Here is a 15,966-nt window from a genome sequence, read left to right as displayed (position 1 = left end):
AAAGCGAAGGAGGGCGGATGGAGCGGTCTCACTGTCCCATGGAGGCGACACGGGCACCGCCCAGTGAGAGGCTAATATTACCATCAAAACTGTACGACACTGCAGCCACAGCGCCAAACGCCCCCTTCCTCCAGACTCAGCAGACAGTCGCCAGAGCGACGGTAAGTAACCCAGGGAAGTGGTACAGCACTGAGGACGGGTCCTCTGCGGGTGTTAAAGCTGCCCACGGGAAGGGTTCTCGGTGGGAGGGGGACGCAGGGGATTATTCGGACCAAGCAAATTCCTAATAGGTCATATCTCTCTCTCCAGGAAAAGCCACTGTCTGTACCGCGCTCCTGACGGGTCACAGCCGGGCTGGTGTTACCAGTTTATGGTCAGGGATGGCTGCAAACAAGTTTAAAGTGCAAACGAAGCTTCCGCTACAGTGATGAAAATTCAAAACAACTTTCTGAGCGCCCTGGCTGGAGTGGCTCCATGGCTTGAGTGCCAGCCTGCGAAGCAAAGGGTCACCGGTTCCAGTCCCGGTCAGGGCACATGGTAAGGCTTACGGGCCGGGTCCCCAGCTGGGGACATGTGAGAGGCAACCAACTGATGTGTCTCTCACACATAGATGTTTCTCTCCTTCTCGCCCTCCCTATCCCTCTCTCTGAAAATAAATGAATATCTTTATTTAAAATAAATTTAAAAAATTCAAAAGAATAAAAAATATTTTAAAAAATTGCTTTTTGAAATTTTATGATATTCACTCAGATAATCTTTACACTTAGTATTTAGATTAAAAAAGCAGGTCTTCTGGGAAGCTATTAACCATTCAAGTTCAAATGACTAATAGTTTGGGTTAGCAACGGCTTTTCTTAAGCAAGCTGCGAAGTACTTAGTGTGCTATGATCCAATTTGTGTTTTGAAACAAAGTATGTATATGCCAATTTTTTTCTAGAATGATACATAAAAAATAAATAGTCAAATCTCTAGCAGTGGGAATTGGAAGTTAGGGTACTGTTCCTTCTCACTTTATACCTTTCAATGTGGTGACCTTTTTTTATTTATTTATTTATTTATTTTTATTTTTTAGAGAGAGGGGAGAGGAGAAAGAGAGGGAGAGAAACATCACTGTGTGGTTGCCTCTCACTCGTGCCCCCAACTGGGGACCTGACGCGCAACCTAGTCATGTGCCCTGACTGGGAATCGAACCAGGAACACTTGGCTCGCAGGCCGACGCTCAATCCACTGAGCCACAGCAGCCAGGGCTCTCAATGTGGTGACTTTGAAAACAAAAACGAATAGCTACAAATATCCTATTATTTATTTCGTTATTTTCTGAGAAATAAGGAATTATTTTTACTTTTTCCCTTTGTTTGTCATTTTTACTTTTGTGCTAGTGCCTTGACTAGACCCTTCCCCTTCTTTCTTCCCTTCTCCCCCTCCCCCCACCCCCCTCCCCTCTGGTCACTGCCAGTCTGTTCCTTGTTTCCATGCCTCTGGTTCTATTTTGCTGGTTTGTTTATTATTTAAATGATCCCTTATTAATCAGGGTGAATAGATAAAGCTTCATAGCAGAAGGAACTGATAAGGTAAAATAATTCCAAGTGTTACCTGCACATTTACTACGGAACCTTCAGGGAAACCTGAGAGTGGGTAGGAGTCTCATTTTGGAAACTCCCTTTTGCATAAAGGACCAAAGTAAAGGGCACATTTAGATCCAGGGTGTGGGGCCCTTCCCTTCTTGCTGTCCCAATCCCCAGAGCTACTGTCTGATGAGAGGAAGATCCCTCGGGATGACAGGCTTGGGATGGTGTCAGATGACCTTACCTGTCGAAAGCAGGGGCATTGGCTTCCAGGCCTCTGTTGAGTCTCAGATGATGGGAGCCAACCTAAAACGAAGCGCCAGAACACCAGTGACTCCTGCTGCTCCGTGAAACCCGGGAAGTGGTGGCTTTCCCTCTCGCCCCCCTCGCTGCCGGCCAGGCCCCCGGCGGCCCATTCCCAGCGCCTTCGGGGAGCCTCTCCCGGCTCAGAGAGGCCAGGCCCTGGAACTCGTCCTGCAGCCTGAGTCAGCCAGTCCGAGCTGCAGCACAGATCTCGCCGCTTCAATTCTTCCACAGACAGAAGAGAAACTCCAGGGTCGGACCTCGAGGCCCGCGTCAGACCCACAGGCCCTTCCCTGGTCAGAGGTACAGCCAAGCCGACAGGAGAGAGACCCCTGTCCCCGCATCCCCTACAACAACGGGCCCTTGGCTGCCCCTGAAACTTGAGTTACTAACTACCTGCAGACTAATGTGCCTTATTCTTTAGAACTAGCTACCAAACACTGGACATTTACAAAACAAGGTGTTGCAGCCAGCCAGGGAGGGCTCTCTCTGAACAAATCTGGGACAGTCTGAGCATTGAACTATTTAAGGACAGTAACGGATTGTAACCTGAAGAATAAAATGGGAACCCATGCATGAATCTATACAGATAAGAGCTAGCTGGCTGGCTGGGCTCCCGGGTGGGCGGGCAGGTGCACGGTTGGAGGGATAGTGGGCAGGTGCATGGGAGGTGGGCAGGTAGGTGGAGCACAAGTGAGGACTCTTCCTTATAGCAGAATACCAACTAACAGATGCGGAGAAAGTGGTGGAAAATCACCATTTTACAACCGTTATAGTAACTAACTGCTCAGCAGAAACCACGCGCTGATCGTAACTGTTAGGGAGAGTTTGGTGAGAAGCAGGCTATTGCATGGTCTCAGACTGTCTCCCATGGGTGGCTTATTGGTTGAAAAGGAAAACATCCTAACCAAGGGAAGCAACTGAATAGCACCTTCCCCAGGTGGCCAAAATTAACATCGCTAATGAGGGGCAGAGGGACACCCTGAGGGGCCATGAACCTAGACCCTGACCCTGATGGAACACCAGGGAGCACCAAGATGAAGCACATTCAATTTAAAGAAAAAGGCAGCCAGCATTTTCCAAAAATGTTGCTGTCACAAGAGACAGAAATGGAGAGGAACTGACTGAGACTAAAGGTGACTAGCGGTGTGACCACTAACGGCGACGTCATCCTGGCCCAGAGCGGGAAGAAGGAGCCAGGACGGGCATCGCTGAGACAGCTGACTCCTCCGGAATGTGACCCGCAGGTCAGAACACAGAGCTGTGTCCCTGGATGGGAGATGTAGGGGAGGGTCTTTGCTCTGAGGAGAAACGTCCTGACGCCCTAACCCGTAGAGAGACGAGGGACACAACCTCCTCTCAGCGTTTCAGAACGTCACAGCATGTGTGTGCGGCGAGGGAGTGACATTTAGTGGCTCTGGGCAGAGGGAACAGCAGTTCCCTCTACTGCTCTTACAACGTGTCGCTGGTTCAAGCTATTTCAAGATAGTTTCTTAAGACATGCTGTTACGTTTTGGGTGTCACTGACCATTATAAAAATGCTGTCGTTAGACTCGTCCAGGATCAGATGCAGTTACTCTAGATACATTATCAAGGGCTATTTGACAACTCTTTGCTCCACAGGTGACATATGTAGCCCTCTTCACACCTGAGGACAGCACCCGCCCAGAAAATCAGCTTCCTGGCAGCAGATTCAGAGGAGTCTGGAACGGGGTTTGCCCATCTGAGTTAGTCTATAAATAAAGCCCCAAATCCCTTTTGGTCCCAAGAAACTCTGGGAATTCCAAAGAAGGCACCACCAAAAGGCTTCCGTGCCCTGGCTGCATTCATTCTGCTTCCCGCTCCCGGGGGCCGTCCCTACCTGACCAAGGAAGCAGCTACCTAACTGCACAGCTCTGGCAGCCCCAGGCCGGGAGGCCTGCTCTGCCCGCGCTCCGTCCGCGGCAAGGCTCGCCCGTCTTTCCTCTGGGTTTACTAGGACAAGCCCTGCGGAATGCGGCACTCGGGTCTGTGTTCCTGGCAGCTACCCTGAGGTCTCCGAGGGCTGAAACCCAAGAGCATGGGTGGGTGCTCCATGCCTGCCTGCCTGCCTGCCTATCAGTCATCGCCAGAAATCTCCCCTGGCTTCAGGGACATTGTGGCTGTTTTTAGAGTTGTTCCCATAGGAACACAGTGGGGAGAGGATAGAAAAAGGAGGTGTAGAGGCCTTCATTTTCATCGTGACAGTCCTTCCTACTATGGGGTGCATCTAACTGTCTGCCCCTGAGTCACAGCCCAGAACCTCTCCTTCCCAACAGGGAGACTTCCAGTCACGGGTGGCTGGACTCAGCACGGCCCAATCTCTGGGCTCGAAACTCCTCCCACCATGAGAATGATCTGAGTCCCTTTACGCAGCGCGTAACCAGCCCAGGACGGAGTTAGCACACCCTGACAGCGCGTCTACACAGCGCTGGGTGCTACTATGGAAAGGCTGGGGAGAGACGGGAGACCCTGAATTCCCTGCCCTGGCCGATTCCCCCACAATGAAAACTCCAAGGGAAGACCTAGAAACACACTAACAGGTTTTCAACACGTCTGCCTAACACACGCAAATTAATCTGATGATGCCTCTCTGTACTGAGAACAGGCAGTGTAGCAGGGCAAGAGGTCACAACAGCAGGACCTGGGTTGGTGGGGACACAGGAGGGGCACAGCCCACCAGCCCAGAGCATGTCCCCTCTGATGCTTCTGGCTCCTCTCTCACCCGACCTCGACACCCGTCCACGTGGGCTGGGCTAGGCAGGACCGGCTGAGGCACATTCCATCCCCTCCAGCAGGGAGTCCCAGGTCACTGCTGACCACAGACCGCCTGGGGACACCAAGACAAGGGCACCGCCCTGTGAATGACCAGGGCAGCCCGGTCTCTGGCCTCCCCAGTTCTCAGAGCGTGGTCCCGGGATCTGCGGCACCAGCAAACCCCGGAAAGCCTGCTCAAGATGCAAATTCCTGGGCCCCGCCTCAGGGCCTGAACGAACGTCTCTGACTGAACAGGTCTTCCCGCTGCTCCCTGCAGGCGTCTGTGTGTGCACACACGCGCTCGAGTCTGAGAACCACCGGTTTCCACTCATCCTCCTCCTCCTCTCGCTTCCTGCTCAGGCTGCAACCGCCTGCGGGGCATGAGGCAGTTGGAAGGGAGCAGTGGGGGGCGGGAACGGGGTGCTGCACCCACACCTGCACAGCCCCAGGGCACTGTGACGAGGCCCGCCTGCCCCCCGCTGCTCCCTCCGGCTGCGCCCACCCACCTCCTACTGCGCACGGGGCCTTGTACGGTCCCCCATCACCCCTTTAGTCGGCTTGCCTTAGGCCTCACTTCCTGCCTTCCCCCACCCTGCCTCCTCCTCTGTCCACTCTGCCACTGACCCAGCAGCTGTCCTCTCTGGTGTCACCTAGTTCTGAGGCCACCATGTGTCCGAAGGCTCGAGGAGGAGCTTCAGTCGGGGGCTGGAACGAAGCCACCGTTGGCGCAGGCACGCTGGCACTGACGGTGATGCTTTATTTAGTCTCCTCTCCTCCTTCACCCGCCCTCCTCCCTCCGACCAGGTGGACACGTGGACAACCACTCCCATCGGAGGTCGTCACTTCCCTCCTACAGACCACAGACCCAGGGGCACCGGCCACGAGAACAGCCGGAGTCTCGAGGGTGCCTGGCCGTGTGCGTCAGACCAGAGGCTGCTTGGACACTGGAGAGCGCCCACGGCCACAGGGCACCTGCAAGCTTCTCCGGCACCCACTGCCCCGCCCCCAGTTCACGCTGCCAGCAACTTACCTGTATCGCTGCGACTGTCCCACCTGGCATCTTTCCCTTCAGACTTCTCTCTCCAAACTAAAGCCTATGACACTTATGTCAAACTGTGTTGCCCACCCCGGGAACCCTTCAGGGCAGTGGTCCATGGTGGGCTGCAGCCAGCTTACAAGCCACTGTGTGCATCTCCCTTCCCAGCTCCAAGTTCAGGAACAAGTTCGTGGCTTGAAACTGGCCACAATGGGAGTATTTACACCACAGCAATGGGCAAACACTGCAGATAGAACTTTTCCCTCCTGGCCCTCAGAGAATGGGCTTATCAGCACACCCCTGAAGGGTTCCCAGACTTCCTGAGCATGGCAGTCAGTCCTCTAGGGCTTTGTACACGGCACGGATGCCCCCCCCCACTCCGTTCCCAACACTGTGATTTAATTGGGATGGCATGCAACCTGGGCATCAGGAGTTTTAAAGTTGCCCAGGTGATTCTAATGTACAGCAAAGTTTGGGTACTGTTTCTCTGGCAGCTCCTGGGGGGGAATGTAACCTCCTTAGCAGAACGCACAAGCCCCTCTTGATCTGGCCCTTCCCTGCCTTTCCAGTCCCTCCTCCCACTGTGCCCATGCCTAGGACCACAGGCAGCCAGCCCAGAACACAGGTACCCTCCATGTAACATGGTACTTCTATAACATGGCTTCGCTCTAACACGATATGACTGTAGAAGATACCCAAGAATTGCTGGTAGAAGAAGAAACTGATGAAGCAGTTTTGGTGGAAATGACACCTAGAATGTGCCAAGATGACTTAGGGGACGATAGCACTGATGAAAATGAAGAAGATAAACAGTTTTCTCTAGAAAGCATAAGGAAAGTCTAGACTTAGCCGAGCAGTTAAGAGTCATATTTCCTAAATGAAGATCTGCACTGAAAGGAGTACAAAGTTTAGGAGAGAACCTCAGAAGTGCTTAGCACCATAACGAAGTTCATTAAGATCTCTCAGCTAAAAGCAAACGGTCTAAAATAACGTATTTTTTGCAAAAAGTAGAGCACAGAAATCAAGATAATGCTGAAGGACGTTCAGAGGATGAGGATATCTTGTCAAAAAGGAAACGCATTCGGTTAATGGAACTTAGCAGTGATGACGAAGAAAACATTACTTAATTCATATTAATATGTAATACTTTTGATGAAAAGTGCTTTAATAAAGATATTCCTCTTAATTATAAAAATACAACAGTATGTCTTTTTAATTTTTGGACCCAACCCCCCTTTTGGTACTAGTTCTTTGTTTCATATAACATGGATTCGCATAACACGGCCTTTGTTCGGAACCTGACAACCATGTTATATGGGGGTGACCTGTGCTCCTCCCACCTGCCAGGAGTTCAGGGGCTACAACCACCTGAGCCCACAGTTCCCTCGGCAAAGCCCGCCTTCCTCACCTGGCGACTCTGTCCTGTCCTTCCCAAGTCAGCTCAGACGCCCGCCTCTCTCCCTGGGCGAGTGGCCTTCCCCAGAGCTGCCCCTCTCACGGGCTCTGTCACACAACACGGTCGTGCCCTGTCCTGTCCTCCCCAGAGGGCACATCTGATGCAGAGGACTATGCTTCCTGTATTGTCAGATGCTTAGCCAATGTCTCTGGGTTGAATACATGGCGTATTCCGGGCATCTACGAGGCCTGGGAGACAGAACAGCCCAGAAGACCAGTCCTTGGGCTCCGTACTGAGAGGGACGGGAGGGCACTGTCATTGCACCTCACAGTGTCCCCACATGTAGGGAAACTCTCCTTCCACCTTCCAGATGCAAACAGTCACGCGTCTCCTAATGCAGCTTGTGCTTCTGTCTCCGAGATGCTGTAATTTTTGTTAACATTAACAGCTTCCATTTTTCGGTGCTTTCTAGGTTCTAGCCACTGTGCTAAATTCTAATCCACCTTAGGATACTTAATCTTCTCCGTAACCCCGAGGGCGGTACCGTTAACCTCATTTCACAGAACAGCACACTAATGCTTAGCAAAGAAAAGAACTCCTCCACTTCTTTTTTGAAATAAGAACTTCGTGTTTGAAATGAAAACATTCTGAGATAAGAACTTTTTCTGAGATAAGAACTTTTCAAAAGTACACAGTTCCCGAGTAGCGGAGTTAGAACTTAAACTAGAACCCGGGTCTGCAACACTTCAAAGTCTGTGTTCTCACTCACATGAAAAGCGACCTATTTTCTGCGATGGTTGCCTTACGCTTGGGAGCTCCATGCAACACGCAAGACCCGTGGCCAGAACCCGTGTGCAACTTTATCTCGGCTTTGGTTCAGTTTCATTGTAAGTATTTTGCCCCCTCAACCCCAACCTCTTCATTATTTTACTTTTTATCCTCACCGAGGACCTTTTTTCACTGCTTTTTAGAGAGAGAGGAAGGGAAAGAGGGAAACATGGATGCTAGAGAGAAGCATCAACTGGTTGCCTCCTGTACGTGCCTTGACCGGGAATTGAACCCACAAGCTTTCAGCTGTGGGACAACTCCCCAATCTACGGAGCTGCACTGGCCGGGCTCTTCATTACGCGTTTGAAACTGTTGTTCTACAAGCCGTCTTACATCCGGGACCAAAGAAAGGCACAACCACACAGACAGGCACGGGCAGCGCCAGGCTCCCACGGGCTCAGCAAACAGTGTTTGGCAGGAGGAGGAGGACGCAGCAGGGGGACGGCAGGGAAACCGTCGGCCCAGGAACCTGCCCACAGAGACCTAACTCACCTTTGCGAGACCGGTGTCTGGATAAGCACGTTACGTGCGAAGAAGGTTCTTAAGTGGCAAGGGGGCAAGTCCTCAGCAGACTAACAGTATAGAAAACGTACACTCTGTAACGAACGCTACCAGGAAAGCGATTAGCTCTGAGGGTAACATTTCAATGCAGCTATTTATAAACTGAGCAACCTACTGACGTAGCTTACGCGGTTGCCAGAAATGGGCTCGGAACCTAGAAGTTGCTAACGAAGGCGCCATTCCTGTGAAAACTTGCAAACAGGGCATCATCCCCAGTCCTCTCTGCCCATCCCCCCCTCCGACCCCACCTCCACCCCCTGCCAAAGGCTCAGGTTCTCTGGGGCAGTCCCAAGAGGGGCGACATTGCAACTTAAAATGCAAGCCTTTCACTCAAAAATATAACGTGTAATATAACCTAAACGAAGAAGGAAAACGTTCAAAATGGAGGAAGACAGCCAGAATCAGCCTCCAGGCTTGCTGTGCACATGGTTCAGTGCAGATGCGGATTTAACGGCGGATGCACCGGGCACACGCCCTGGGCCCCGCTTCTGAAGAGCCCTGCAAAACCGTGTATTTTTATTTTCCCTGTCTCTCTCTCTTTTTTAAGGGGCCCGATATTTTCTTCTGCGCCCGGGGCCTCAACTGACCTTAATCCGCCTCTGGTTCAGGGGAAGAGACCATGGACGGTTGCTGAGAGCCGTCCCCCTGGCCCCACATGGAGACAACCCCGTTTCTCTCTGATGACGCCTCGTACTTAGAGGGTGCCCATGGTTATTAGACCCAAAGGTCAGCAAATCCTTAATTAGATTAATGAACACAGAGACTTTCATATTTAAATCCTCCCTCGAGGATAATTTTTCATTGCTTTTAGAGAGAGGAAGGGAGAGAGAGAAACATCGATTTGAGACAGAAGCATCAACTGTTTGCCTTCCCGTACGCACCTGAAACGGGGATTGTATGTGCCTGGACTGGGGATTGAACCTGCAACCCAGGCATGTGCCCTGACTGGGAATCGAACCTGTGACCTTTCGGTTACAGGACGATGCTCCAACCCACTGAGCCACACTGGCCGGGGCACAAGGCCTTTTGAAATGTATTTTGAAGGAGCCACGGAGGCCCTGGAGAAGCACAGTGTTAGGGTCTAAAAGGTGCTACAGCTCCCATCCGCGGGCCCCCAGCTCCCACTGACACGTCAGATGGCGGGACAGTCGGTCAGGGCAGGGTCAGACTGCGTCAGGGCAGGGTCAGACGGAGACCAGCCTTAAAGAGGGAACAAGAAAGAGTTTTGCTTTGTTTTTAGAAGAGGGAGACTAGAACATGGAGAGTCCTAGAAGCATGACTGAGGATGGCCCAGGAGCTGGGCTCGCTCTGGGCTGCGTAAGTGCACAAGAGTGCCCTGCAAGGGCGGACTCACTTGTCATCACAGCCCCCCCCCCCCCCCCGCCCCCAGTATCACGGCCTCGAGCTCAGACCTCAGAGATCCTGGGACAGGGCCTCTCGGACTGGCGAGATGGATGCACTTCAGAGAGCCCCTCCCAAATCTAAGACTCTATCATGACCATCCCCCCAGTGTGTGATTTCCTGACGTGGGCTCCTTCTTTCCTTTTGCACGCCGCTCACTGGATCTTTGCTTTATATTCTTCTAAAGGCAGAGCTCCAGAAGTTTCAGAAGGAAACCCCCAAATGGAAAGAAAATCAAGTTTCGAACACTCCTTTGGGCTGTCCAGTCTATGGAGACAGAAAGTAGGTTAGCAGCGGCTTAGGCCTCAGGGACAGCTGGGGGGATGTGGAGCCACTGCTCAGGGGACTGGGGTTTCCGCCAAGGTGAAAGCGTTCAAAATTCATTACAGCGCCGCTACCCAGCTCTGTAAGCGCACGGATCCACTGACTGGCACGCTTTGCACGGGAGAGGTCGATGGTATGTAAATTATATCTCAATGAAGCTCTTAAAACACACACAGACACTTCTGGGATGCGCTCCAGAGGAACTTTCCGTGACATGGCCGTTCTCGGGAGCGCTGCTCTCTGCCACCAGCCGTCCTCAGACAGCTCCGCCATCCCTTTCTAACGGGAAGACTGACTGTTAATGACGCTTACACCCACCCCCCACCCCGTACAGAACTCAAGAGTCCAAATGAGACCCTCATCTGTCCATTTTGCTCTAAGAGCAAACGTGTTTCATCACCAGGGCAACGGCAGCGCAATGACAGACAGGAGGACAAAGCACCTCTGGTGACATGGGGTCACGTCAAGAGCCGGTGAAGAACCAGCCGTGTCAAACTCCCCCAAGAACCTGGAAGATGGCCCTGTGCCTCTCCAGTCATCAGCTGAGGACCCAAGCGCCGTCCCACTGAGCCCAAAGCAAGAACAGCCAAAGGGACAGACGCAGGGCAGAGAGGTGTGAGGAGCACACCACGTCCTGTCAGGCCAGGGAGGAAGATCCGGGATTGGTGCCGAGGAACCTCAAATCCACTTGGCTGTGACACCACCCCCTCCCCCCAGGAACTCCTCGAATGAAGCTGTGCCATTCCATTGACAACAGCAAATGTGTTCTTGGAACACAGCACCCCCCCACCCACCAGCTCTTCCCAGGAGACTGAACACCAAATGCCTCTGGCGTTGGCCAGAGTTGTTTTAGATGGCAAGGTGTATTTTTAGAAATTATGGGAAAGCTCTGTGCAATTCTCACGTGGCCACTCAAGAGGCACCACCAAACACCAGCTCTGTTACCTGGCTCTGAGGACCTTACAAAGCCCTCTAGGACAGTCACACTCTCAAGAAAACATCTTTAACCACGTTCTCAATATACTGAATTTGGGGGTCTAACTTAAGGTAATTCTATTCAATTACACTACATGGTTCGCTTATCAGCAAAGACCTTCCCACTTCAGTTGTATCAGCAGTGAGCTCAGGCTCAGGAAATTACACACAATGTATGTGTTTCTACATGCAAACACCACACACACACACACACGTGCCTGCATGCCCACTTGACAGCTCACCTCAATCCAATCGGGCTGACAGAAAAGACCAGAAACTGTGCCATAAAAATCCACATTAAAAGAAACCACCCCAGACATACAGATGAGAAGGCAGGGTGAACAGTAACACACGCGCAAGTACTTTTTTAAAAAAATTACCTACCTGTAGCCCTGGCTGCTCCCAAAACAGTGGAACGGAGCCTCTGATCTGGACAAAAGACGACACGCCATCATCCATGTAAATCGTCTGCACCACAGGGAAACAGAAAGGAAAGTATTCTTCAGTGAAACCCAATGTCCTGGGCCGGTAACGGGATCCGGCCGCCTGAGACCCGACACCGGAATGAAGGGCAGACAGCGGACTTCAGGCCGCGGGCTCCTCTGCCCTGCGGGGCCCGTGCGGCTCCCTGGTCCCCAGGCCGGCCAGCGCACTTGCGGGCATGCTGGCTGCGGACCGGACTCGGAGCCCGGAGCAGGCGGGGCTGCCAGGGTCTGGGCGGCTGGCAGGGAACTCCCCCAACCTTACAGAATCCCCTGAAAAGCTCAGCAATGCCCTCCACCCCATTTTAGGAACAGAGGCGAACATGCTCTGGGATTTATCCAGGATCTTCCTCAGAGCCCTGTTTCCACACGCAAAGGGCAGCTGGAAAGGGGCTGAGGAATGAAATGGACAAGCTGGAGCCAAAGGCACAGCTGAGGGCACTCATCAGCCCTGTACTTGACAATGCCAAGTCAAGGCTCGGCTTGAACTTGCAGTCGGTCCTGGCCCTAGGCCACCATGTCCTTTAAACAGGCCACTCACTGAGTCAAGGCGCACAGTGCAGCTGCCACAAGTTTCCAGCGCGACAGCACCTGCGCAGATGCAGGTGGTACTTACATGTTAAAGGCCACATCTCGGCCCCACCCTCCACCCCCCGTTATTCCAGAGGAACAGACTCCTCATCTGCCTGGAGGCTCCCGCGGCGTGGTTGTGCCAGGGATTTTTCAAGGGACAAAAAGTACAGGCCTGCGCGTCACGAGGGAGGTGCGGCCGTTCTCAGATGCACTGCCCTTTATCTGAGTAACTCTACCCTGGCCTGGCAGGGCCGGCCTGGGCGCCGCCGCCGGGCCTTTCCGTTTCTTACCGGCCTGTTCCCTTACAGGGTAGCTTTCCATGGGCTAGATCACGCTCAGATCACACATGCATTAGTAATTCTGCAGTGGAGGACTTGAACATTAGACCCGCAGGCTCCCGGGACTACAGGAATGACGAGAGCCGGGTAAGCTAGATGGTCCGGCTGACATTCTATCCCTGACACCGAAGGGAAAAAGGCCCTGGGTTCCGAACCTGCGGTGTGTGCCTGGATACTGACCACCAGCACACGGGCCGCCCTCCGTTGCTCTCCTGACAATGAAGTCGCAGGCGGTGTGAGCTCCTGCAGGCAGAGCGAGCCCCAGGGAGCGAGAGCAGACCGCCGAGCCGCACGGCCGGACGCTGAGCACGAGATGCTCAGCCAGCGTTTCTCTAGGAAGACGCCTCTTACCAGGGTTCAGACCTGAGCTAAGCTCCGGGACAACGGCGGTAACAAGGCCACTCACTGTCTGTTGGACCTCGTGCCCCAGCCAGAACTTGTTGGGGGCCCGCTTCAGAAAACACTGACAGCCGTCCTGGCAGCCGGGGCGCTGCCCCTGGGGCGAGAAGGAAAGGTGCCCCAGTCTCTCCATCGCCCCCGCCCCAAGAGGATATTTCAGTTCTGTGTCCCATCCTGTTACTAGGACCGCCTTCCTGGTCCCAAGGCAACCGTTCAAAGCCGATCACGGAATGCCAGCACCAGAGTCGCGATGCTTCCCTCCTGGGCAGAAGAGCGAGGGTTTAACCGCCGCACGGTCGGACGCCCCACGGCTGAGCTGTGCACGCAGGGTCCCGGGTGACAGCGAAAGCAGGTGGGCCCATGGGTCCCACTCCCACCCCCAGCAGGCCAACCCTGTGAACGCTCCTGAGCCCCTTTTGGCCCCTGTTCCCCTCTCTGGCACCTGGTCACAGAGGGAAGAGTAAGTGAGGGAGTGGGGTCTCTTCAAGCCAGGAAAGTGCTGCCTGTGAGCATGGACGAGGCCCGCAGAGGACAGAGAGGCTGGCGGGGTCACAGCCCCGGGGGACAGGGCTTAGGCCGGGGAAACAGGGGCAGGTGGCAGGTTGAAGGGAGACACAAAGCAGCTGTGAGTCAGGAAGAAGGGCGTCCACCATGGCTGTGCAGTGGCCAGACCAGGCCCGGGAGCCCCTGGTCTTGGCACTGCTGAGTGGCCCTTTCACAGAGTTCTGGGAGCAGAGACCCAATGACCATAGAGAGAAAGGGACAAACCAGGAAGACTCACGACTGGGTGTGTACACTTGTGTCCAAAAGGCCTTCTGCTGACCTTCTATTTCCGGAGGAGGTGTTTACAATTTCTAGAGGCACCCACAGAGCCACCCTAACTCCCCGGATGAATCAGAGGCCTTATCTGCAGTCTCCCGGTATTCCTCTTCTGTTTTCCTTTGGGAGCAGACGGATGAGCCTCGGTAGGCCTTGTTTTTCTGCATGTGAGTCACAGCTGCAGAGCGGGCCCACCAGGTATGACTCAAGGCTCCCTCCAGGAAAGACACACACACGCACATACACAACAAAAATGGGCACACACACGTGTGCATGCACACACACAGCATGCCCCCACGCACAAAAGTCCCACTCACACATGCGTGGGCTCACGCAGATTGCCTCGGGGGAGAAAAGCTGTTCGTCTCCCTCCGGGAAGAGGCTCCACGAGGCAGAAGTGGGCAGTCGGGAGCATGTCCCTTTGCTGCTGCCTGGGCCCCGAGTCCAGGAGAAGCCCAGCTGCTGGGCCACCTGCTCGGTGTCCAGTCCCGCTGTGTGATGCCGGCAAGGCAACTCATCAGCCACCCTCCTCCACTGCCAAAGGGCCGAGGGCTTGGTCTGAGGGGTCCCATTTCCAGAGCAGGGGGCCCAGGCCAGCGGTCACCTGCAGTCAACCACCGAGAGGGCCCAGGTGCCCCAGCCGAGGCTCCTTCCCACCCTCCACTCAACACCAGCTTCCTCGGAGATGCCGCCTGCCACCCTCGGGCAAGGAGACTGAGTTTCAAAGGCTGCTGTTGCTTTCAATGTCAGCTCAGGAAGCAGGGACAGCAGGCGACCTGAAGGCATCAACCCCCTCTGCCCGGAACCGCCCTGACCTGAGGCCCCAGATGCCCCTTAGCCTGCTCCTTCACCACAAAGCAAAGCCCTCCCAAGGGCGCACGCTGCCCCTTGGCACCATCCTGACCCCAGGGCCACAGTCCAGGCTGCGTAAACTCAAGGGAAGATGCGCTGGTTCCCATGGTCCCAGGAGGTCACCGCAGCCTGGACCGGTGAACTTGGACGGGGTCGCAGGCAGGTTTCCCTCGGGCTTCCTGGACTGGCAAACTGAGTGTGCTCCCCAGGCTCCAATCCCCGGCTTCTCTTTAGAAGTGACCAGGAGCGGGGACCGCATAGCTGCCCCTTGGCAGGAACACTGTTAAATATATATTCCACTTAGAGACTTTTGTGTTTAAAAAAGTAAAAACCACTCAGATCAACCTAAGCCCCCCCACCGCTACAAAGTACCTCAAAAACCCAAGCCACGGTTCCAGGCAGGGCACAAGTGGCGCTCTTACACAGCGAGAGGAAAACGCACCCACGGCAGACACTGCTGGGGTGGACTTTGGGAGGGGCTGACCCCCCCACCCAGCTGCGCTAGGTCCACAGGTCCCACCCACATTCAGAGGAAGCACATGTCTGCCGCCCTGCTGGATTCCGACTCTGGCTCCTACTCCCTCGCACTTCCCCGCCTGGTGCACAGTTTCCTCTGTTATTTTAAACCAAGTATTTATTCACCTGCCTCGTTTCTATCCAGGAGAGCAGACATTGCGAGCAGAAGCCACAGGCAAGAAACTGGCCCTGCTGCCCATCTTCAGGCTCCTGTTCGAAGGTCCTCCCACTCCGCACCTAAGAGGCCCGGCCTCGCCTTTGTGCGTCCGGAAGCCCGAACAGGAGGCATCTTGCATGCCAAAGCCAGGGGCTCCAATCCGTGCCAAATTAAACTGGCTTCAGTCCTCCTAGGAAGCGCCTCTCACATCGACAGGTGGCAGGAGGGGAGGCCGAGCCGCAGCCACTAAGCAAACACAGGTGTTTGCAGCCTGACGCCCACAGCCTCCTGCACCTGTGCTTCCAGCCGCCCCCTTCTAATGGATGCCACCTGCCAGTGCACACGGGCGGCCTTCTCCTCCCCAGGGCAGGCTGGAGAGGAAAACCACAGTTGCGAGACAGCATCTCTAGGAACGAGGACAGAACTTAGAAAACCAGTCAATGAGAAATGAAGCAGATGGCTCTAGTCACGGGAGCCAGAGGCAACCGTGCCGCACACGCAGCCTTCCCGGCGCCTCGGTGCTGAGGCTGCTTCTAGGGGGAAAAAGGGCTGTTTCTTCTCTCATCCTCCCATGATGGACGCACTGAGTTTTGTCTAAGATTTCTAAACTCTGCTGGTTCGTCCCTCATCGGCTGCGTTCTGTGTAACTGCCACCCGGCGTGATCC

General features: G+C 54.2%; 1 protein-coding gene across 1 annotated transcript in view; it reads right to left on the bottom strand.

Moving 5' to 3' along the window:
- Positions 1-15,966, bottom strand: part of SYNJ2 (synaptojanin 2) — an 85,716-nt gene that overhangs the window by 36,350 nt on the left and 33,400 nt on the right. The window contains exons 5-6 of the mRNA XM_090280030.1: positions 11,549-11,632; positions 1,810-1,871 (exon numbers count right to left, since the gene is read on the bottom strand). Coding sequence (XP_090136156.1) covers positions 1,810-1,871; positions 11,549-11,632 — 146 coding nt within the window. The remainder of the gene's footprint in view (positions 1-1,809; positions 1,872-11,548; positions 11,633-15,966) is intronic.

Source organism: Furipterus horrens, unplaced genomic scaffold, assembly GCF_987537825.1.
Source record: "Furipterus horrens unplaced genomic scaffold, mFurHor1.1.pri manual_scaffold_6, whole genome shotgun sequence".
Classification (NCBI taxonomy): Eukaryota; Metazoa; Chordata; class Mammalia; order Chiroptera; family Furipteridae; genus Furipterus; species Furipterus horrens.
The sequence above is the reverse complement of the archived record's forward strand: the minus strand, read 5'-3'. Positions and strand labels throughout refer to the sequence as shown.